Here is a 25703-nt window from a genome sequence, read left to right as displayed (position 1 = left end):
AAAAGGCGGTGCTCCAGTATAGCCGCAGTCAAATGACTGAAACAAGTAAAAGAGAGTAAAAGAGTATATATTCTTAGACATAAAAAAAAACCCATCAAAAGTATATCTTCAAAAATACTTTCCTGTATCATCATATGCCATGAAAACAGTCTTCTTTAGGCCCCAAACACCTATCCTAACAACTCTAAACATGTTTAAAATGTTTAAAATAGTTGATGTATGCCTTGTGCAAGAGAGAACTTGGCACTGATACAAGCATGGTGAATGAGAGTTGAGTAAAGAAGTGTCAAGTGTGTGAAATGGGTGAAGTCTGTAGAAAAGGAAGATACAGGATGAAGTGGAAAAGGCTGACATAACGAAATTATAAAGGAAATGTGATGATTGGTGACATATGGAGAAGATCCACTCACTGGTGCAAGCATGGCAAAATAATCATTAAAATAATGATGGTGGTGATGGAGCTTGAGATGTATATGTTGTTCTCTCACCCATTATAGTCTTAAGTTTCCATGTACAGCCCTATTTGTTACCCTCTATCCTATTTGCTGTAGTCTGATTCCTGTGTAACAAAGAATGGCATTTGCTTTATCTATCCACCATCATCCATTCTTATTATCCCTCTCTCTTCCAATATCATCCTTCTAGTTCTCTATCTCTAACCATCATATTTATTGCTATCCCATGAGATTCATCATGGAATTTTCTATTCAAACTCTTGCCAACAACCAGATATAACTGTCCCTATAAATCCCCTTCCACTGCCATTCCATCACTGTTGCCCCACCTCCTAGTCTTTCCTATATTCTCTGTTCTTTTCCCCTTCTGTCCATTCTTGTGTTTGCTTTGAAAGAACAGAGACTAGTGAATAGAGCAACCTCAACCTCTTCAGTGTTTGTACTGAGATAAGTGCATCCAGTAAATCCTGTAATAAGTTGGAAATTGAGTGGAGACAACATTAAGTAGATTGGATTCTTCAGCTGCGTTGAGGACTTAGACCTCTGTAATGCTTATACCAAAATAAAATGCAGCCTGTATACACTTTGTAAAGTGGTTAGTGTTAAGTAGGGCATCTAGCTGTAGAAAACCATCCACAAATGGAGAAATGAGTAAGATATGTTCCTCTGACTCAGTTCTCCAAATTATTTTTGACACAAACTACGATGACTCATTCAATGATGATAATGATGATAGGCCTGTAATTATAAATTACATTTCAGAAAGGAACACACCTCAGAAAAGAGCACACATTGGATGTTGTCAAATTTACTTGTCTTCTCTAACATTTGCATATCCTTTCCTATCTCTATATATCTCTACATTACAGTCCAATGAAGGAGCTGCTACATGAGTGCTCCAATTATAAGAAATAGCAGGCACATTCCCTCGTGTCATATGTTACCATCTTAAAAATAAAAGGGCACTTTAGACAATGCAGCCCTAGATACAAAAAAAAAGAAAGATGATGATCACAGCTGAAATGCCTTAGATCATAGATTTACTTAATCAAGGTTGACCTGCATTTAAACAACAACTATATCCTCAAGATACATTCAGAATACTCAGGCATCAAAAGAATTATGCCTACTATTTCAGATTTGGTGCCCAGCATATAAACTTAATGATAGTGCAAAAGAAATCAACATTCATATTGTTTAATGCCTCATCTTCAACATTATTCATCATCATCATCATCATTTATCATCATCATCATCATCATCATTCATCAACATCTTCATCATCACTATTGTAATTAACAAACTCATTATCCTGATAATGAAGATGGTCATCACTCATCCTATCCATCACTAGTGGTTTTTCAGTGCTGGTATATGTTGGCAAGGTCAGCAATGCAGTAGTTTCCTTATATTTTTAGCTTCTAACATCTGAACTAGCATTCTAAGTTTTGTCTTGATGTGAAATATGATTTTTCAAGTATTTTTAGTTCATGATCCTCTTAAATTCTTTATGCTTCAATATTTTATATTTTTGGCAGAATGCCTTAACCATCTTAGTCTGTTTTCATTTGCTGGTGATATAATCTGAAATTTCTGCATATACTTCAAAACCCAAATTCCAACAGAGAATATTTTAAAATCTTGGAGTTTTGTTCTTATTTTTCTTAAATCAACAGTGACTCTTTGTAATTAAAAAAAAATTAATGGATGTTTAATGATAGAAGATAACTAATTGTTATTTAGAATATTCATATTTTATTGTCTTTCCTGAAAATCATAATTTTAACACTGAACTCATCATATTGTTGCCAATTTCAAGATTTCTATGCACTCTATCAGTCATATTTTTATGATATTTAAACTTATTTCAGTAAAGGCAAGACTGTGTTAGGTTTACTAACCAGATTTTTCAATACTTCATATCCTGCCTCCTTGATTTTTCTTAGTTCTCACTGTAGTTCTTTGATTACAATGGAAATCTTATCCATTAGTGCCACATGCTTTTCATTTCTTTTTCTATATTTGCTCTATCATTTAAGCTTTACTTGTTTTCTGATGAGAGTATTCCTGTCTTGTTGAATTCTGATAACAAAAGAAAGATATATATGCAATTTTTCAAAATCCTTCCTTTGATTAAGTTTAGCAAAGGTGAAATTTGGAAACTGTAAATTTTTCTTTTTTTCTCCTGATTAGAGATGTTCTATTTGTCCTGTTATATGGTATTAGGCCATATAAGATTTTCACAGAAATAACTTTTCAGTTATTATTTATTTATTCATTTATTTATTTATTGTGTATGTGTTCATTTCATGCTAGTGAATGAATGCAGTGGAAAAATTCAAGGCTTTATGCGTCTGTTTTTCTCTGGAAGCATTTTACATGCTGCAGAAGCTGCTGAGAAAACATGTTGCTAAGAAGCAACATTTAAAGATATAAAATCTGGAAACAATATACTGTAATGAGAAATATAAAATATTCACTAATTCTTGCTTACTGCAAAGGGAAATAATCAAAGTATTACAGAATATAACTGGTGTTATAATACAAATGCACTCACATGCATGTCTGGTTGGTGTTTACAGTAAAGTTGATTTTTAATTTCTTAATTTTTTTCCAGTTTAGTTAGGAGGAAGGAACTGTACCCATAGTCTTTTCTGACAAAAAACTAGTGAGATTGATATGTTTTATGTTTCATTTCAACATTTGCAATATGTCTGCATGAAAAATATGGATGGCTGGGGAATTCATGTGAGCTGGCATTTGGGGGGGGGGGGACAAAAAAAATGGGAATTGTGATTGGTGAAGAACATAGTAGACTATAAGTAACTTGTTGATAGGATGGGAAGCGAATGGAGCAGTTAAGGCCCATTTTTTGGTTGGCTATCAGAGCATCATTTTGAGTAATGCACTTTTAATGAGGAAACAAACAAATGTGTGTGTGTGTGAAATGGTTGAGTGGATATTTTAGTGGATTATCCGCCTATAGTCCAGGAGTTCAAATCTCTAAACTAGAGGCTGAATTTTAACTATAGCTCAAATTTCAAATCAACCTTTGAAATTAATGAAATCATTTTTCTATTTTTCATTCATTTTTATCTTTACTCTTCCATGCTGGCATGGTGTGGATGAAGATTTATTGGATGTAGTATTTTCAGGCCAGATGCTCTTCCTGTTGCCAACCCTTAACTGTTTTTTTTTTTAATAAAAGATTTTTATACCACTTGTCTTTACAAGATACAGCTACAGAACCTGAAAATACATGTCCATAACATGAACTCTGTATCAAAACAAACCTGTCATTTCCGCTCTTACACAAATTCATTTTTAATGTTGATATTCTTAATAACTGAATTCTACAGTCACAAGCTCAAGCTTTGAGTTGTATCTCTGAACTTGCCATGTAACACTATCCAGATTCCATTCCTTCTTCCTTAGAATAAGAAAGGACATCTAGCTACAAAAACAGTTGCATCAACAAATAAGCTATTCTAAACATGCTAGCATGGAAAAAACATGTTAACTACTTTAACACCCACTCAACCTTCACAATACTATTCAGGTACCATATCTACTTAGTGAGCATATTCATGAGAGAGCTTGAACTCCAGACTTTTGTTTTAGTAGTTAGACATCTTAAAAGATCAGTTCCTTTTACCTAAAATGTTCCCACACATAATACAGTTGTGTACTCTCCCATTCTCAAATGTGCATGTACATTTTACAAAGCTTTTCTTTTCAAATCTAAGAAATTTCTGATTAGTGTTCAAGACATTTTAAAAACAGATAGATAACAGCTTTAAATTGTATTTATATAAAGCCAACTTTTATCTTTTTAATCCTTTTTTTTTTCTTTCCACTTAACTTTCTCTTTTTCTTTTACCTCATCTTTTCATTCCTGTGTCAAGCTAAAGCCTTTACTCTTACTTTCATCTATTTGAAGTTTTTCCCTAATAATTCATCTACTTTAAAATTCTGTTTCTTCTCTATTATTTCCAGACATCTTTTGTTCTTATAATATGCCATCTGGCTTACATTTGCTATGTTATTCTCTTTCTCCAGTAAATTCAATAAGCAGTACAGACTATGATGATGAAGATGGCGATTCGCCCGTACAATTCCGCTGCCCTGCTACCAGTGAGTGGTCAACACAAATAGATTTAGTGCCCTAATTTCTTTTTTCAGGTGGAGGCTACCACTGTTTCTGTTCTACCTCTCAGTCCTCTCCTTTTTCCTTTCTTATGTCAACACTACTACATTTGCTTCTTACATCTTTTGAGTTATGCTTACTCTGGCTTTTAAATAATAAACAGCTGTTTTATTGAAATAGATAAATTTATGTAAATGGAGTGCTTACAGATAAGGTGTTTTCTTCTTATTCAGTTACAAACAAAACTCTCTTATTTTCATATGAGGCTTTGGAAAACTCATTGAAATCATTTAGTGCCTTATTTCTTTCTTTATATTTCACAAGCTGCAAATTGTGATTAAGTAGTTTATATTTCTATAATCCCTACTCATATTATCTGTGGTACACTTTTAATGTAGATTAAGATGCATTTAATGAAAAAAAAAAAAATTTTAGCATAAATTTGTAACAGAAGTTCATTTCTTTCCTGTTGTTGATAATGCTAGTAGTGTTTAACTGTTATCCCTGAAATCTTAATAAATGTTCCAAATAATAAATAATTAAAACTGAAATACTAACCTATTCAAACTTCTAATTGCTTTAATGACTGTCTAGTGGATTAAACCACATGACAAACTTTTTCACATAATAGTAGTCTTTTCACTCTCAACTTCTTTGTTATGCTTGACATTTCTCTAAAATTATTGTCCGTGTTTTTTCACACATCACTCTGTCTCATTTGATTTCTGAAATTTTGATAACGATTTCTACATATTAATGAAGTTCTTTAACAGTTTTATTGTGAAGCTTCATTAACTGTTTTAAATCTCTAACCATTGGCTACTTCTTTAGTTTCATATTATTGGCATACTCCCGCTTGTAACTACTTCCTCCGATTAAAAGTTTTCTTACCTCTTAGCATTTCACTCTTGAACCCTCTTTTGTGCTTTTCTCTAAATGAATAATTAATTTTTGTTCTAATATGGGCTTTGAAAAAAAAAAAAAAAAAAAAACTAAAGGGAAGAAAAGAGCGGAAACAAAATTATGTTATTTCTTAACTTTTGCTCAAACTGAATTCTTCGATCTTGTTTTTAAATACTTTGCTTTTGAAAATAATTCATTAGTATAAAACTCACAACTTATGTGGATAAGGAATCTAATTTTATAAGATTATCATTTTTCAATTTGAATGAGATATGCATGATCAAAGAAAATAGGAAATATTTTCTTTAATGCACAAAACATACACCATTTCATCAGTTATGAATATTAAAATTTCATGAATATATTCTAAAATGATATGTAACTGATGTAATTTTTTGTTTATACTTATTCACATCCTATAAGCATGGATATAAATTAACAAACCTATTCATTCATTGCACCTTTGAAGTTTAAACTGCACTTTTCCCCATTATTTCCTTCTACAGAAAAAATTCTATCAAAAAGAAACTTTAAATAAAGGGTTTTCTAAAGATTTTCTTATAATAATTCTTTTATGAAATGTTGATTTAAAAAAATAAGACCCCCCCCCTATTTTACTTCCCTTTTTCACTCCTTCCCATTTTTGATATACACACAACACATTTTAAGTTGAAAAAATATTTGCTGTATTTTATCAAATTTGCTTAATTTTACTTTATCACTATTAAGGAAAATTTATTGAAAAGCTTCTTTGAGTTGTTTTAGGTGTGATTACTGCTGGGATCTGCCTTACAAACTGTAAGTAAAGTATCTTGTAAGAGGCAGTGATATAAGGACCACTTAAGTAAACTTTCAAAACCTTAGACATTTTTTTTGTGGTCTGTTGATGCATCTCATTGTCTGCACATTGGAGGAGGAAAATACCATGTTGAACTGACTTTCCTTAAATGTAACTGCAAAGAGGAAGTCTTCAGATGTTGTAGGAAAGAAGCAGGCCAACAATGAGGACTCTTAAAGTCAACTATGTTCCTCATTGTTAAGCATTTTTCTACATCAAAAGTTGGTCAATACAACCATTCTAGAAGACATATATATTCAATGAAACCAAACTGTTAACACTACAAGATGCAATTAATAACATTAAGATAAGTTTAATTAGTATTGTGTAATGAACATTAAAACATTAGAAATTAATGAAATATATATATATATGTATATCATCAGCTTGTACTTGAAAATTGATAATATTTCAAAAGAAATTGAATTATGGAAGGAAATAAAGTTAGCATATTTTAACGGTTGAGACATTAATGTAAAGTTAAAATATTAAGTGGTAATTGTTAGGATTTCGTCTGTTTTATTACTATGAAATTTTGTCTCTAATGAACATCTATATTATCTTAAAATGTGGTCTTTTTGGTCTACTTCTTAAATTTCTATTTAAGAATAGATTGAATAGATGACTGTGAAATTGTCACACTTTTGCTAAAACTACACACATTTGAAAAAAGGAAAGTGTTTAGCTATACTGATATTTCAAACTAAATTTAGCCTATATATCTATGAAAGTTAAGTTATTGAATAATTGTAAAAAAAAAAAAAAATGTTATTTGTAAATTATTTAAAATATCTTATAAATTATTAAAAAAAAAAGAAAAAAGGCCACCATGAAGAAAAAAAGGAAGAAACAACAACAATAGTAGTTTTATTATCTTTTATATTTAATTTACAGTACCAAAGAAGCTGCTCTTGTTAGTGCACAGATTCTTGTTGACAGTTTATAAGTCTTACATGTTCTAAAATAAAATTTATACATTTTATATCATGCATGATTATAGCATAGTGCTTTTCAAATTTTTTTTAACATATCTGAATTATGTATCTTAAAGGATAGGATCCAAATGAACTACTGTGTATCCCATATTTTCATTTTCTCATCGTAGTGTGCAAATGATACCATGGTGATAAAGAGATGTTCAAGTCAAGGTTGTTGCTAGTTCAAAGCATTTTATACTTCATAAAAGCAGCCTTAGATACTGTTGGTTGCCCTGTAGGTGGCATCTTTGTTGAAATACACTAATTTAACAAGTTTATAGAGAGCTTGACTACTTTAGAAATTTTCTGTTAAATATCTTTGTGTTCCACATTATTGGTATTAAACAATATAATTTGATAGGAAATTACTTTTCAACTATCTAAAGAGAGCATTATTTAATGTGGTTTGTACAATATTGATTTGATCATTTATTTTAGGTTATTATAAATTCTGGAGTCTGCTCTTATATCATGGATTCTATAGCCCACTTTTATAGATGTCTGTATTCTGAGTGCATTAACAAATTCTCTTTATCTTATATTGTACACTTTTGCTTTTCAGTGATGGCTTTCTTTTCAAAGACAGTTGTAATTTTTTTATTTGAATAAATTCTCAATTGAGCCTTTTCTTAGGTTACCTTTATGTACTTAGAGATCTTTTAAAACCCTTTGATATCACTCCATTTAAGACTACTTCTGGTTCAAGATACAAAATTTCGTTTTAAAATGTTCTTAGTTAAATTAATACCTTGGATAATAATTTTAAGTAAGAACCTCCTGTTAGTTATATTTCTAATTGGTTTAATATAACAATTAATGAAAAAACTAACTACTTTACTGACTCCCTCCAAATTTGTCATTATAAAAATATGATCTCTAAAAGGTTTTGATCTTTGCATAATGTAAATGGCATTTTGCTGGTCACAGGAACACATCAAAATAATTTTAAATCAGTATTAGAATATTAATATTTTTTCACTTCTTGAAAAGATCATGGTCATATCAGTGTTCTCATTGATTCCTTTCCAAGGGTAGTAGAGAGCTAGACGTGGTCCATTATATTGTATTAACTTTTAGCATGCTGTTGGTGCATTTTGTTGTTGTATGAGTTTTCTCCCCTTTCAATGTGACACAATGCGCCTGCAGCTACATGGGAGAAAATTCATACGGTGACATGATGCACCTAAATATGTTAAAGGTTAGACTTTGTGTGTTAATTTTCTGAGTTTAAATTCATTGAAAGCTGAATTTATCTTTGTCTTTCTTAGTTTGTACAACTATTTACTGGTACATATTTCAAGTCAGTTGGTTATATGTGCTCCTAAAAATATCTGACCCTGTGTGCAGTCAAAATATATTGTTATTGATCAGTTTTGAAAACATTGGATTTTGTGAAATCTTGTCCTGAATAAATGAATCAACTAAGGAAAATTAAATTAATAACAACTTATTTCCTGTTTTGAGATGTGCACACACTCATGCATATTAATTTCCTTCTTCCCCCCCCCCCCCTATGTGTGTGTATTCTTCAGATATATGTTCAGAATATTTAAGTTGAGCTACTGAGATGACATTAGTTTTGTGAATTGTGTAAACTATTTTATTACTAATGTCAACATTAGGCATTTTTATTACTGTTATATTTCTTACCTGACATTTTTCAAATTTGATTATTTCTTTTACTTCCCCGGAGTTACAAACAAACATTTTATAATCTGTTTTCTTTAACATCTCTGTCTTGAATCTTCTTCTTGTTATTATTATCTATCATTAAGACAATATAAATTATATATTCTACAGTTATACAATAATGTTTTTATGTTTATTATAGGTATTCTTCGTTGTTGGAGGACTATTTTGTTTTCAGAACTCAGTGTTTTAATTTCTTTTTGTTAAGGAATTATTACTGGCTTACATACTTGGCATATGTTAAATAAGCATTGTTAGTTATTGAAAACTCAATTCTATTTAAGCAAGGCCACAGATAACTGGCTGTATTATCAGTAAAAGAGTATTATCTCAACATTAATGAAAACATGCTAAGTTTAATGTGGATTTAATTTCTATTTATAATGGTTTAAATTTAGCTATCTTTAAACAGTCTTTTTTTTTATTACAGATACATATAACTTCAGTTTTCTTTTTTGCAATCAACAGTTGATATTTTTAATTAACATTAATTTCTCAGTTATATGGTGGTATATCTCTTAGATTTTCATTTCACATTCTGCATGTATATTTATAGCTCTATGTTTTAAAGTTTCTTGGTTTTATAGTTACACAAAATCACATTTTTGATATTCAGCTGTGATCTTGTTTATAGTGAGACTGAGTTTCTTGTTATTAAAACAAAATATAACTTATTTTTTTCAGTAGCTCTAAGTAATGATTATTCCAAGTAAAGCCTGATGCTGCCTTCATTTATACTACCTATTGTTGAGTATGCTTAGATCTTCTTGAGCTGATCCATGTGGTGGTGGCTCATCAAATCGTTAGAAACAAGGCTCATATTCAGTGCTTTGGTTTTGCAAATATAATATGTTATATTGGGTGAAACTTTGTCACTCATTTTCTTAACCATCTTTTTCTTTGTCTTTAAGATTGAGGATTTAATTTATTTAGTTGATGTTTGAGAGTTTATTGGCAGAGATTTGACTACTACCTTGAGGTCAAGCAGCTGTGTAGAACTCAAATGTCTGTTGATTAATTTATTGGCTCTGTACTTGGTATCTTGCTCTAAAGAATGGTGGTTCAATGTGAATCTGGTTTTTGATTTGATACTGCACAACCATTCAGGGTTACATTATTTGCAAAAGTTTTTTTTTTTTTGTCAATTTCATGATAAAAATGAAGTTTTTTGCTGCTCTGTACTGGAACAATTGTTTAGCTGAAGCAAATCTATCATTGACAGGATGATTTCAGCTTGAATTGAAATTGTCAGTGATAAAAATAAGTGTAAAATATTGACAAAATCACTTTGTATTGAATCAAATGAATGCTGGTTCGTTTGTGTGTGTGTGTAATGTATGTTTGTAATTTGTTGAAATCTTCCTTGACAGGAGATTTTTTTCATTACACCTGTGCTTGTGATTTTTTTGTTTTTTGATGTTCAATTAATTATATGTGATTTTTTTTTTAAAGATTACTATTGGGACTCCTTACTATTGTCAAGATTCAAATTATAATATGATATTGCTTTTCTAACTACTTCAGCATTATCAACAATGTCTTTTATATCAACTTAGTTCTGTGCACTTACTAGCTTTTAGTTCTGGTTTTCACTGTTATTGGACATTAACTTTTCATATTTTTCCTTAGATTTTGATACAGATGAAGAAACTGACAAATTACTCCAAAAACAATATCAAACTGACCAGCATGTTGACATTCCAGAGTTGAGTAAACCTCCAATAAATCTTGGTGCACAAGTGAGTTATTATTTCTTTTTTAAAATATAGCATATGTCATACCAAAATATATTTTATTATAATTCACTCATTCATTTGATTAAACACATTCATCTGTTTTTCGATTGAAATTAAATCAAAGTTCAGTATCTCTAGTTTCTGGAAATTTTCCCTCCCCACTCCCTTCTCCCAATATATATTCACATACATATCTATCGTAAATTTTTTTAAGATAATTAATATTATACTTATTGAATTTTAAATTATTATCTATATTTTTTAATATTTTACTTTCCATCTCATTTTCTTGAAGTATTTTGTATGACATAGATTACACATTATGCCTCAACTTAAATTTTCACAAGACATTTTAAGACATTATTTTTTTTTTTTGTCTCTTAGCCTGTGAAGAAGAATATGGTGAGATTTTGTGTACTTTATAGCCATGTTTATTCCTTACACTTTGTTGTCACTCAAATTGTAGTTTTCTCTATGGTTATTTATTTTCTTTTCTTACATAGACTGGCTTCACTCAAAATACTTTTAGGCACCTTTTAGAATTTGTGTTACATACATATATTTGAGTGCATGTATGTAAGTGTATGTATGTATATTATATCATATATATATATATGCGTGTGTGTGTCTATAAAATCATTATATATAAAATATCCAACAGTGGTGAATATTTTCTCTTTGCTAAGAGGTTAGACTTGTGGACTCCGTGACAATCTTCTCCATTTTGTATTATACTCATCATGGTTCCATTATAGAAGCAGTTGACTAGATGCCCTTCCTGTCATCAACATTTTATTCACCTCTTACATCACACAGGTGTAATAAATACACGGATCAGTGAATGGTTCTCAATTGTTTTGTTTTTTTATCTTAGTGGTATACTGAAAATCAAACCCCAAATATTATCGGTGCAGTTTGCATAGAAAATTAAAATTTATGGAAAGTTTAAACAAAGTAGCTTTAAAGATAAAAATTTAGAAAAATATGTATGAAATTATTGCTTACCTCATCTTATTTATTGTACTTCAGTCTAACAAAATTATAAATACATGTTTTTGTCAAGATGTTCAAGCATTACTACCAATATTCTAAAGCCTGAAATTATATATTTAAATGCCTACAGTTCATCTAAGATACCTCCTGTTGTGTACTGTTTCAGAACCATTAATAAATACGTATGTACAATGTATGCATACTTATAATGCATACATATATCAAAAATAGCAATAACAAAGATATTGAAATCTTACTTTATAAATATTGAATTAGTTCTGATGTTTTTTTGTTAATAACCCCTTTACAAAGGCTTTAAAGATTAAGAGAGAGAGTCATCTAAATTATTATCAAATATCCATCTCTTGTACTGTTTCTTACCTGTTAACATCACCCCTTGTATATTGCAAGCTACCACTCACTCTTTATAGGTCCCCTATCATTGACATACATCACATTCTCTTAATAATGATCATTTCATTATTCATTCTCTCTTATCTTGCAAATATGTAGCTACCATTAATGTCTCTTTCCCACTACCAAATGCCACTACTACATCTCTACATCTCTTCTGGTATTCTCCGTATGCATCACATATCCTTTCCCTTTCATCTGGTTTCTTGTGTTTTTTCTCAGCTCATTTGTACTCCATTTGTCATGCACATTAACATTATACATCCAACAGAGCATGCTTGCTTCATTTCTTTTGCACATATTCTGCATTGAGTGTCCATGTTTCACTACTATGTAATATTGCACTTCATACATAATTGTTTAGAAAAGACAAATATGTAGTAACCCCATTAGTATCATTTTAAAGCAAAGCAGTTTTGCATATCATCACCATCATCATTGTCATCATCATTATCACCATCATTCACTATCCATCCATTTTTCCATGCTGGCATGGATTCTATTGGTCTCAGCGTCTTGTCTCTTGTTATGGTCCTTTGTCATTTGGCATGCACAGCAACAGAGAAAAGCTGGCAATATTTGTTATGCTGTATGTCATGGTATTTTTGGCATGATTTTTATGGCTTGATGTCCTTCTTATCATCAACCACTTAACAGCGTGAACTGAATGTATTTTTTCATGCTGCAAACACTAGAGCAATTGTCTAGTGTGACTAAACAGTCTTGATTGTTAGCAGTGGGACTAAAGAGTCGGTTCTACTCTTCCTTCCCTTGCTCCTTCAGTTTGGCATGGTTTTTGCAGATGGATACTCTCTCTATCACCAACAACTCCACAGCATGGACTAGGAGTGTTTTATTGTCACTTGAAATATATAAATTAAATTAGTGTATTGTAGTTTTTTTTTTTAATTTTCATGTTGTGTTAGTGTATTTTTTATTGATATTTTCACACTTATATAAAGATTTGGTTTCTATATACCAGAAATAAAGTGTCTATTATTGTGTATCAGATAGTTTCACTTTTTTTTTCTTTGTTCTCTTAGTTATGATTTAAAGAATTTGAGTGGAATTTTCTGTAACTTATTTATTTTCCACAAGAATTTCACTGTCCTTTTATATCCTCAGAATCATGCACTGTAGTAATTTACTTTGAATAAATACGTTGAAACAATAGTAAGAAGCTCTGGACATATAAATGAAAGATTATTGTACTCCTTTTGTTTGGAAACTTTATAAGTGGCAATTTCATTATAACCAGCATTGTTTTATTTTTTTTAAAAATCTTATGTATGTATTGTTAAGAACAATCCCAGTGGGTAATTTTAACAAATAAACTTTGTGGAAATTAGTTGAATGATTAGCAAAATAATTAGCAGTTATCCAGGAAATCATTACTTACCAAAACTGAATATACTCAGATTTTTGGTTGTAAAGAATTCAGTCTAAAAAGAACAGTGTTATATTGCTAGCTTGTCAGATTTGGAGAGTGACATGAAACCAAATATTAGGATAGTGAAAATAATAGTACTATGGAGAATAATGATGATGAAGTAGACACTATTGATAAGTTAAATACAATCAACTTAAAAAATATTTTGTTGCCAATAAAATCTGTTTTCAATTTCAAAGAACTTTATCATAAAGCTTCACTGATGTAGTTTGTAATTTTATCATTGACTTTTTTCCAAGCAAATATGAGTAAAATTGAATTGTAAGGATTATAAATTATAGTTCTGTTTAAAGAATTATCATTTGTGTTAAGGTGCTTTTATTTTCTGACATAAGCAACTGAAAGAAGTCTTTAGATATGTACTTACATATGAATTGACCTATGATATATATATCATTTAATACATGCCAACATATTAAAACCATTGTAAAATTAATTAAAATGGGGATCATATGGTCAGTGACTATAAATATGGTGATAATGGTGTTTTTGAAAGTGCGTATATGTGTTTGTATACATGTAGTTTATTTGTTGCTTATGTGTATATTAGATGTCTACAATCTGTTGTATAAATCTTCACTGTAACTACATTACATCACTAATTACATTTAGATTATTTCAACAAACATTGTTTGCTTATTTGTAAAACTGAAGTTATTGCTGAAAATTAGATCCATACGCATTTACAAAACTATATTCAGTTTGTTTTTTTACTCCCCATTTATGACAGTGGTTTCTAGAGTTTTTTTTTTAAACTTTTATTATGTATTTTCATTCTAGTTTCAAGTGAAATGTATTATTCTTAATGGATTGTACTTGTTACATTTTGATAACAACTCTAGCTCTCTCCATCATTCACATTCATTGATCTTAATTGTGTTTCTTTTCAGTAGATTTAATGCTTTATAGTGTTCAGTTTTATTCTGAATTCAGATCTCACTAATTAGTGCCTTTAATACTTTTTAATTCAAGAAAATAAGTACTAACCATATATTAGTGTCAGTTCAGTTCACTAAGCACCTTCCCGTCGGCTTTGTAGCTTTAAGTTATTGTGAGAAATATATATTATCCAAAAGAAATATGTATTATGTTAATGAAAGTTTTATATATCTTGGTTCTTTTATTTATTAGAAAATAGTTTTGTAACTTATGCAATTTTGTTGTCTTTTCAGGCTGAGAAAAGGCGATCACGTGCTAAGGAGGGTGAGTAATTATTCAAAAAGAAACTTTGTTTCTAAGTATCAAAATATTTTTTGAAATGGTGCAATCTTAAGTTATTCTTCTTTACTTGAAAATTATTGATCATACATTCCAGACTTAGACACTATATTCAGCTCGTATCTTTGTTTTATATGCTTTATATTATTATTATTTATTGTTAATTACATTGGTTGCTCTTAAGAACTTAAAAAGATTATTTTGTAAGTGTTACCAAATTAGATCTTTTTCTGATCATGTTCTATATTTAATACTTCTGACTGAAAAAGATTTGCACTGCTATGGATGTCTTCGCAGTTTAATTTCTTAATTGCTGGTTTTGAACTGAAGAAGTTGTTTTATTCACGTTTAATTGCTGTATGCCTTTTCCTGTATTTCTACTTTTTGTATAAATGTAATTATCATATCGTAAAACTTTTTTCAAGTTAAAATTTAGACTTAATTTGGGTTTTTTTCTGGCAATTTTATTTGCACAACAAAATACAGTATGATCCAGAAGAATTGAAATAATATTTTCAGCTTTAACTGGATTGCTTGGTTTGCTTACTGTAGACACTAGCCACCAACATATTAAATCATTTATTAATCAACTTATTATACATTCACTCTCTTGTGATCTTTTTCTAACTCTGGGGAGAATATTATTGATTGTTTCTTTTATTTCTTCTTGTAAATTAATCCACTAATCATTATTTTTAGCATGTTGATTAAAAATTGTTGCAGTTGGTAGTGTTGATAAACTGCAATCTACTGACTAAATAAGTAGTGTTACATGCACTAACACTTGTGTTGCACTGTCTTCTAAGCAAAGGTACTGAACACTCACTTAGCTGTAAATAGTTTTTTGCAGTCAACAGCAGGAATACACATCCTAATTGATTAGTGTTTCATTAACATGCAGTGAAAAGCTTAAATACTTGCATGAGAATAACCTATAATAAAGTTATCTTACCTAAACATAGGTAATTCTTTGGAAGGGTACTATGTCTTTGTAAACAGTGTTAAATATAAAATAAAATCAACTGCTTAGTTTTTAATATACTGTACACTGAATTTTTAATTATGTCTTTCTTATTTAAAGAAATAGTAAGAGAAATGGTTTGTTAAGAAATAAGACATTAGTTCCCATAGTATTTCCTTGATCACTTCATCAGAAGTTTGCCTATTTACATTATAAAACTATCTATAAATTCAAATATTTGACAATACCATTCTTTCCAAGGTATTGTAAATTGACTTTAGATTTATAAACAGTTTTTTTTTTTTTTTCAAAACTAATTTGTAGAAAGAATGATGTGGAAGAGAATGTAATTTTAAAATGAACTTTGATTTATAAGAAAGGATCCACATTTATTTCACTGGATTAATTGTTCTAATGTTTCTTGACTTGTCAGCATTTTCAAGAAATTTAATTTTGTAAGCAGCAATGGTAGTAGCATAGACATAAGGACTTAAGATCCATGGTAAAATGCTCAAACGTGTTCTACATAGAAACCACACGCTGAGGAGAAGTTGTTAGCTAAACAATCCATTCTGATCCAGAATTGATCTTTAAGCTATTATTTCTCTTCATTCCAGGTGTAATTTTCATATAAATTTTTTCACCCAGTACCTTAGTACTGACCTTACTACAACAGTGGTATAAACAGCTTAATTGAAGGCCACTGATCACCCAATTAGTGCTTGGCAGTTTGTATTTTCATATTGTGTTCTCTGGATAAGACATTTAACTTTTAAAAGACTAGCTCATTTCCCCTAAGTAAGTAACGTAACTTAATGAAGCCCATTGTCTAAAGTTTTAGTAGCTACACACCTATAAGGCTGGAGCTTATCCTGTTTTCCTTGGAGTTTAAGCAACTGAGAGTACAAGATCCCCACCCCATAAATGAAATGCCAATCGATTACAGGGTCAACTGAGTGAACAGCAGTAATGTGAAATGAAGTGCTTTAGTCAAGAGCATATGATGTTGTTCAGTCTGAGAATCTAACTCCTGACCTAGCGATAGTGAACCCAACACTCAAATTACTGCACCACACACCTTCACTGAAGAGCACTTAAATTTATCAGTGTTTCAATTTCATTAGCTTCTAACACTAAGTTTTTGTCCTGTTGTTGACTAACGACATGACACTACTTTTTAACTTCTATCAACATCACTCCAGAGTAGATCAGAAACGAATGTGGTGTGTATGTACAGGGTGGCCCAAAATTTAAGGTACTGTTTAATATATATATTTCTGTATTAAGTGGTAGAGTGAATTTTGGGCCACCCTGTATATGCTGTGAAAGATAGGCCTCTTAATTTACCATTACTTACAAACTGGCAGAATGTTTCAAGGGAGGTAAATATGTTGAGTTACTTTTAATATTGATTTCAAATTTTGGCACAAGGCCAGCAATTTCGCGGACGGGGATAAACCAATTACATCGACTGATGTTTAACTAGTACTTGCTTTATTGATCTTGAAAGGATGGAAATAAAAGTAGAGCTCAGTGGAATTTGAAAATGTTAATCAATATTAAAGCAGTGATTAGAGTGTTGGATAGAATGCCTTGCAGTATTTGTTTTGACTTTCTGCATTTCCAAGTTCAAATCCTGTCAAGGCCAACTGGCTTTCATCCTTTCAGGGTTGATATAGAAATATCAATCCAGAACATTGAATTGGCAAAGCAGTTAAGGAGCAGACAAAATGCCTTGTGGTGTGTATTCTGGCAGCAACACCTGTGATAATATTGATTTCAAATTTTGGCTCAAGGCCAGTAGGTTTGGGGATGTCGATTACCTTGACCCCAGTGCTCAACTGGTACTTACTTTATTGAACCTGAAAGGATGAACGGCCAAGTTGACCTTGGCGGAGTTTGAACTTAGAATGTAAAGACAGATGAGATGCTGCTAAGCATTCTGCCCAGTGTGCTAATGATTCTGCCAGCTATGCCTATAGTAATATTGATGCCAAGCTGTGTTGGTCAAAGCTGACAGCTTTTCCATTGGTGACATCAAGAGAGAAGACTAGTATACATGAAGAACAAAAGTCTTCCTCAGAACTGCACATACATGTGCAAATGCATGGTTAAACTCGACTAATGGAAACCCTTTGTTAATGAGTGTTACTGTAAACATACTGTATATATCTGCATATAAATTGACATTTTAATATTACATCTCTCCCATAAATGAATTTGTCTGATATTCAAGGTATAAAACATGACTATTATTTCCTATATTTTATAGTAAGTAGTTAGCATGGGTTATGGTTGATAATAGGCTCACCCCTGCTTTGGTAACTACCAACAGGTCTTAAACGCCCAGTTGTTTATACACTTTTATGTATGATATTTAGAATTATATACACTCATTGACATATTCAAAGTAATTTGTTTTATATATATTATTGCTGCTAGTGTTTATGTAATATTTTATGAATAATGTTTCTCTGTGTGCATGCTGTATGTTTTGGGGTTTATGTGTGTAAACATTAAAGTACTCAGTATGTACTTATGGAGTCTGTAGAATCCATTATATGTGTATTGTTACATCCATGCTATTTCTTATGTAAGTATCTAAATGGATATGAGTAACCCCAGTGAATCTGATGCAGATATTGGAATAGGTTTCTAAATGTCTATCACATCCAGCGAGGAATGCTAATATTAACATGGTATGAATCTAATTATATAATCCCTCCCAACATACATAACATTTAAAACCTTAATAATGCTTAATTGTTGCCATTTACAGTATTCTTTGTGTCAATAATTCTAGCCATACTTTTATCATCTCTTCTTTTCAGTAGAAACTCTGGTTATGGTTAATTTTTTTTTTTTACATAATATTTTACAAGAGGTTGCCATGCTTGAATTTTTGATTTACACAAAATGCTAACCTATTCCATCCAAAATAAATATCAAATTACCATCATACTTTGTGTCCTTGTCATAATTTATTGTTGAATCTCTCATGTTCTAATTTCCCTCTTACGCTGCTTCACTTTGGATCATTGAATGCTACTAATCTGATTGGCTTCTGGTAAGTTTTGTTTTACATAACCAAACTATTTGATGTTGTGTATACTTACATGGTGTGGCTTCTTTAACGTAATGGTGCTATTCTTTGTGCTTTCTATGTTATTGCTATTTTAAAATTTCTCTTTCTGTTGGTGTTTCATTGGTTTCATCAAAATACTTAAGACTCTATACCAAAAACAGCACTGACTAGCCAATGTCTTTTAGTATATGTTTTAATTAATATTAAGTAATTAGATGTAAAGATGTTTATTTTCTACTGTAACCATTATCTTAAAAAGTTTAGATAAAATTATATATTTTAAATACTTTATTAATCTTAATATCATCTCAACCTTTTGACTTTTAATTTTTAGTGGAATTCTTTAGTTAGATTATATTAACAACAGCGGGTAGATAGATCTCTACTAGAAGCAACTTCAGCAGCTATAGTACAATTTATTTTATAAAATGAGCTTAAATTAGAAATTGCTAATAGCAAGATAGTTAAATTTGTTTAAATTGAAGTGGATAATATTGATGTATTCTTGAAGTATTTTATTTCCGGATAGATTATTTCTACTGTGGTTAACATTACTAATGTACCTAGAGTTTAACCTATTTAAATATATTAAAAAAATCACTAAATATTTCAAGTTCAAGTATGTGTTTTTAAGGGTCTTTTCTTTACATCCAATTTCTTATTCACAAGTCTGATTAGCAAAATTCTATCTTGGATATTTGTGGGAACTTAGTTATATTTGGAAAAAACAAAAATTTACAGCTGATTGAAATAGATTTAAAAATACCATTTAAAGGATATGGTTAGTAAATATGGTTTAGATGTAAAGTGTCATTACCTTCAAAATCCAGTAGAAAGATGTAGGCCAAAGGGAAATATATCAAAGAACCAAATTGACAATACAAGAAATTCAGCACAAAAAGTGTATTATCTCAAGGTTTCAAATACTAACATGCTTGATACAAAACAAGATTTAAAGAAGATAGTCTGTTATAATGAGATGGAAGCAATAGATAAAATCTTTTATTCAGACAGTTGCTATTAATAATTGAATTAGTTGCAAAGCAAATAAAGGACTAGAATATTTATCTACATGTCCTGCTTAAATATTCTTTTCATATAAATTTACAAAAAATAAAATTGTTTGCAATATGTAAATTCTTCAAATGCTGTCTATTATGTATTCATCAAATTTTGAAGCAAAACAACGTTTGATGAATGTATAAGAAATATTGAGAAATTAAAGGATGATCTATCATAGAAAATTTTTTTAAATAGTTCTAGGTTGTCCAAAAAGTCAGGAATATTTTAGAAACAAAAATATTTGAGAGAAAAAATTGTTAGAATGGAAGAGAAATGGTTATGTGTATTTTAGAATTTCATATTGATAGTAGTTGGGAAACATAATCATTGGGGTGGGGGGGATCTATAACATTTTTTTAAATGATGATTTAGTCTTAGCGAATGAGGTAGTGACCTATATTTTTCATATATTCCCTAAATGTGAAGACACAGTTTAGGTTTCACAAGTGTGTGAGGTTGATGCTGTTTGAATTTGAAGATGAGTGAGCTGTTGAGAGAAAAGCATAGCTAAGGAGAAAGTTCTGAGGAAAGAAGACTGGATGAAGCACCTAATATGGGATCTAGAGAATAAAACTCAGAAAAGGTAACAAGAGAAAATGCAAGTGGAAAAACCTTCTGCATTTGCTGCTCACATTGTATCCAACCTGATATTGCAATGACATGGCTGTCTTGTTAAAAAACAAATGTGACACACACTGTTGTAGTAGGCATGAGAGAGATGAGGACAGAGAGAGAGAGAGAGAACACAGCTCGGTAGAGGAGAAAACTGCAAAAACTTGTTGAAAAGTATTAAGTATAGTGTGTCCCAGCTGGATTACTTTGAATTAATATTATTTTTAATGTGGCCCAGAAAATGTGATTACATGTAATGCAAGCACTATTTTAGATGTATGAACTCTATATTATAGTAGAATAATCATATCTTATGTGGAATATCTACACACACACCAAAAAAAAAAAAGAAACCTGTTCAAGATGTAATTTTGTCATTGTGAATGTTAAACATAGATATGAAAGATTGTGTAATAGAAAGAAAAAGTGAGAACAATGTATTATGACTGTTGAAAGTTGATCTCTCTGTGGATATGCTTCCCTACATGAATTAGATAGTTGCATGAAATTAATCACTAATATCATTACCATATCTGTCATCAGCAACATCATTCATATCAATTAAATTCATGAGCAATTTCAATCCATGTGATCATTTTGTTTATTGTTGGTTTGGCACATATCATTAAAGGGAAATAATCCAACACGATTTTCGGGCTTCATACATCTACACATGCGCATACACTTGTTCACTCAAATTTAAAATAGCAAATTAAAGATTTTAAGAATAAATAATTATAGATTAGTAATTGAAAACACACCCACACTTTCTGACAGGCTTTCTAGCTAAGATAAAAGACAGCAAGATGGTAGCATAAAAGGAAATTATTGAGAAGAAAAGTAATCTCTTGTAAATTTCTTTGGAGAAGCACTTTTTTTCTGTAAGAGAGTCATCAGGATCTTCTGTTATTGAAGAAGTAGAAAGTTTTTGAATTATTCAGTTTTTTCTAAGAAATTATTCAAGAAGATTGCTGTAATCTGTTTTTCTGGACAGTCTAAATCATTGCTACATATTATTAGAAAAAATACTTTGCACCTTACTCAGCATCATTTAAGATAAAATAATGTATTCTCACAATGTGGGTTCACAATTTAGGAAAAATAAATCTCTTTAGCTCTTTGCTTGATATACTTTTATTTATTTATTTTGGTCTACCTCTTCAGAGTCTTTGTTGCTTAAGACTTCCTTCAGGCATTCCATTATATTTTTGTTTTCAGTGCTTCCATTGGTGCTAGTGGAATTGATTTATGCTTCATGAATTACTCTCTGAGAGTATTTATATATAGATACAAGAGTGTGTGTATGTGTGTGTCTGTATACATACACACCTAAATACATATCTCTTGCTTTACATGTTTTTCCATGCTAGCATAGGTTGGATGGAGACTTAATTGAGACATAATTTTGTAGCTGGATGACATTTCTGTTACTAATCCTTACATGCTTCCAATGAGGGATCTTGATTTGAAATTACAGACCAATATGCTGTTATCAGTAGAGAATGTAAACATCACCTTTTTGCTCAGGCTATGATAATGAGGCCATGAAATATCAACATTTGCAAGCACATGCTCATAGACATTTTATGCAGTAGGTTTCCATACAGTCTCCATATAAGGCGTATGGTCAGTCTTAGACTATAGTGGAAGACATTTGCTCAGGGTGTCATGCTGAGAGATTGAACCCCAAACCACATGGTTATGGAGTGAACTCCATATCCATAGAACCGCCTATCTTCCATTTAATAACTGAAATTAAATAGTGTACCATTATTTAAGAATGATATGAAAGTTCTGTTTAGTTGCAAAACTTTGTTAAAGTATAGAGTTTTAGATATTCAGCTGTTTATACAGTGTTTTCTTTCATGTTGAAAATTCCAGGATTCTTAGGACATTATTTTTACCAAATGATATATTTACAATAAAACTATATAAGTGATGGCAATGTATTAATTCAGTGTTTATAACATTTAGACTTAGTGCTTCATTATTAATATATAGTGAATTAATTACGCCAAGTGATATAGTTATTTCAATTTTTTTTTTCCTAATTTAACCTTTAACATAAATAGCAGTCGTATGAATATGAAATAAATAAATTCAATCACCTTGTTCCTAAACATTATTTGTATGATTGTTGTTTGTTATTTTTTTTAACACTATCTTGTTTCAGAATCATATCTTAATTGCAAAACGATCTAATTGCTACTCCCTACTGTAATGAGCCACAAGTCATGCTCTCTGCCCCCACGTTTCTCCCATTAGTCTTGTGGGTGCTGCAAAAAGGTCATAAATATTTCCAGTCCTCTAATTCCTTAAAAGAAAAAAAAAACATTTCCATTTATAAGATTTTTTTTCTTTTTGCACTTGAAATATGAGTGAAGTAATGAAAAGGTTTAGTTTAATAACATCATTTTTATTGTTTGTGTTATTTAATTGATGTTCAGTTTGTGTTAGTGAACTGTATTTAAATATTCTCTTTTAATTTAATAACAAATTATTTTGAATATATGACTTATCATTTATCCTATCATATGGATGAGATTTCTGGTAGTAAAACATACAATATAATACTATCTAGTTTATATTTTCTTTGCTTTTCTTTTTTTTTCATAAGTCAATAAAGTTTCATAATTGTATATTAAGTTATAGAAATTGATCCAAAGGATTAACAATTTTCTATCTGATACAATAAAAGTCCTGATTTAAGGGGTAAAAGGTTATATGGTTTTTATTGAAGCTTACAAGATGGGGTTTTGTTTCATTTTCTATTTGTTTTCTTTTTGGTTTTACATACTCCATTCTTTTTTCTTTGACATTTGGGTATATAAATATTATAATTAAGATTTGTAAGTTAATTTTCTTTACTTTCTTTTGTTTTTAGTGTATATATTATTTATTTTTAATGTGTGTGTGTATATATATATGTTATTTTATTTCTATAAAATGTTTTCTTCATTCAACAGATGGTAAATAGTCTATCAGATTTGAAAATGTTATAATTTTAGATCCAGATTTTTCAGAATGGTTTGAAACTTTCAACCAGATTTTGATTTAAAAAAATTTTTTTTTTTTTTAATTCCTTACAAAAATTTGATTATTTTTAGAGATTAGACAGTTACTTTTTTCTATTTTATTGTGATAATTTATTTCAGTGAATTGGTCTTTGCTTTTTTTTAGTTTTGATATCAGTTTGGGATTGTTGTATATTTTCTTTTTTTTTAATTTGCAGTGTATTTTGTTGCTTATTGTAAATAAGCAGCAAGTACATGAATTTTACATGAATAATGTATCATAATGATTGTAAACTCTTATTTTATTTGGCAGTTTGCATAAATGATCCGGACAATCCTGCAGTATTGATAGAAGGTGTGTTATTTCGAGCACGTTACCTTGGTTCTACACAATTAATATCTGAAGGGCAACCATCAAAACCAATGAGAATGATACAAGCACAAGAAGCTGTTGGACGAATTAAGGTGAAGATACTTGACATAATTTCTTTCATGTTAAAAGTTATTTCATTTACATATTATTTTTCTATTTTATTTGGATTTTAAATTCACTAGAAAATGGTGTCCAAGTATTTTACACACACACACACAAATGACCTTTATAGGTGCTATATTATTTTTTTGCTCCAGGAATAAATACATTACTCTGTAATTATAAACAAGGTTATTTAATAAATGAATATCAATAGGATTGAAGGTGTGGGACTTATTCAAGACATACTTTTTATTACTTACCTGATGTAGTACTTCCTGATTTCCTATTTTAACAGTGTTTGACAGGCTTTGGAATATCTTGTGATTCTTTTAAGTAATTAAATTTTAGTATTTCAACTATCCTGCTGCTGTATATTCATTGTTGAACATGACCTAATATAGGTGTATATATTGTTCATACATCAGTCATATGACCAATACCAATACTGTATGGGATTACTTTGAATGAAGAGCTAGTCTGAAACTTTATTCCCATTGTTGCCTTTTTAAGACATCCTCTATTTCATTATATTATGATAAGGTATAAATGAAAGGCTGTCCTACAAGAGTATTTTGAATCAGGATGACAGAATTTGGGGGTTAGATCCATATATTATTCATACATACATTATTATTAGTTCCATATATTATTTTGCTGAAAATATACTGTTTTTAAGACTTGCAGAAGCTTTAAGCATTAAATGGGATTTGACAAAGAGAAATACTTTTTGTAAAATAGTGTCTACAAAAGGTATTCCGGTAATCGTCAAAGCTAGATGACCGAGTTGTTTCCCTTCGTTGTGTAAAGCAATTCTGGGTTAACTCCAAATATTTTCTACGTGTTTCAATATATTCAGAGTGTGCGAGTGCACTGCATTGCTATGTAAAAAAAATAATAAAGGAGTAAAGTGAAGTGCTTCTCTTATTGTTCTCATATATGGTGTAAGTGAAATTTTGTTTTGATTAGAAGAATTTTCATATTTAAAATTTGCATTGTAATTGGAGAAAGACAACAAAAACCTAGTTGCAGTTGTAAGTGAATCTCAGTGAAAAAAGTTGAGAATTTCACAAAAAATATTTATTCACCCCAGAAATCAGAAATACACACTCAAAATGTCATTACCCTTAATTACAGAAAGTGGTTCCCTTGGCTAGGCGGCGCTCCATGTAGACAATTAAACTTCCGCAGACTATCCACGCTATTGTTATTGTTTTACGTCTTATCATGGTTATAAAGCAGGTCGATGATTCAGCTATCGAAGTACTTACTGTGCCTGAATTAAAGAAATATTTAAGATTATATGGACAGTATGTTACTGGAAGAAAGGCGGACTTTACTGAAAGGTTGAAAGGTATAAAAATTCTGTCGATAAAGAATGTCAACAAAGTAAATTAATCGGACGATAAGTCTGAAGTATCGTGCGATACTTCAGACAGGAATAAGCAGAAGCTTATATCTCCTCTTGGTGAAGTATCTAGCCTACATGGAGCGCCGCCTAGCCAAGGGAGATAACCTACTTATAGGAAAGCCCTATACCAGTCTCTCTTCTGTTGGAACTTTTTTTTGTTTTTCATATGTCAAGTTCATTGAGGTAACACGACTTGCAGAAAATACCAACTTGAATGTTTTGGTAGATATTTAAGTCTTACAGGAATAACCATGAAATTTATTTTC

The 25703-nt window shown here is 30.3% G+C and overlaps 1 protein-coding gene across 1 annotated transcript in view; it reads left to right on the top strand.

The window, feature by feature from the left end:
- The window catches only part of LOC106880734 (uncharacterized), a 212624-nt gene that overhangs the window by 90302 nt on the left and 96619 nt on the right, over positions 1-25703 (top strand). Inside the window, exons 6-9 of the mRNA XM_052968657.1 lie at positions 4515-4589; positions 10639-10748; positions 14775-14805; positions 23868-24019. Coding sequence (XP_052824617.1) covers positions 4515-4589; positions 10639-10748; positions 14775-14805; positions 23868-24019 — 368 coding nt within the window. The remainder of the gene's footprint in view (positions 1-4514; positions 4590-10638; positions 10749-14774; positions 14806-23867; positions 24020-25703) is intronic.

The sequence above is a fragment of the Octopus bimaculoides genome, chromosome 6 (assembly GCF_001194135.2).
Source record: "Octopus bimaculoides isolate UCB-OBI-ISO-001 chromosome 6, ASM119413v2, whole genome shotgun sequence".
Taxonomy (NCBI): Eukaryota; Metazoa; Mollusca; class Cephalopoda; order Octopoda; family Octopodidae; genus Octopus; species Octopus bimaculoides.
Note: the sequence above shows the minus strand (reverse complement) of the source record. Positions and strands in the feature narration are given on the sequence as shown.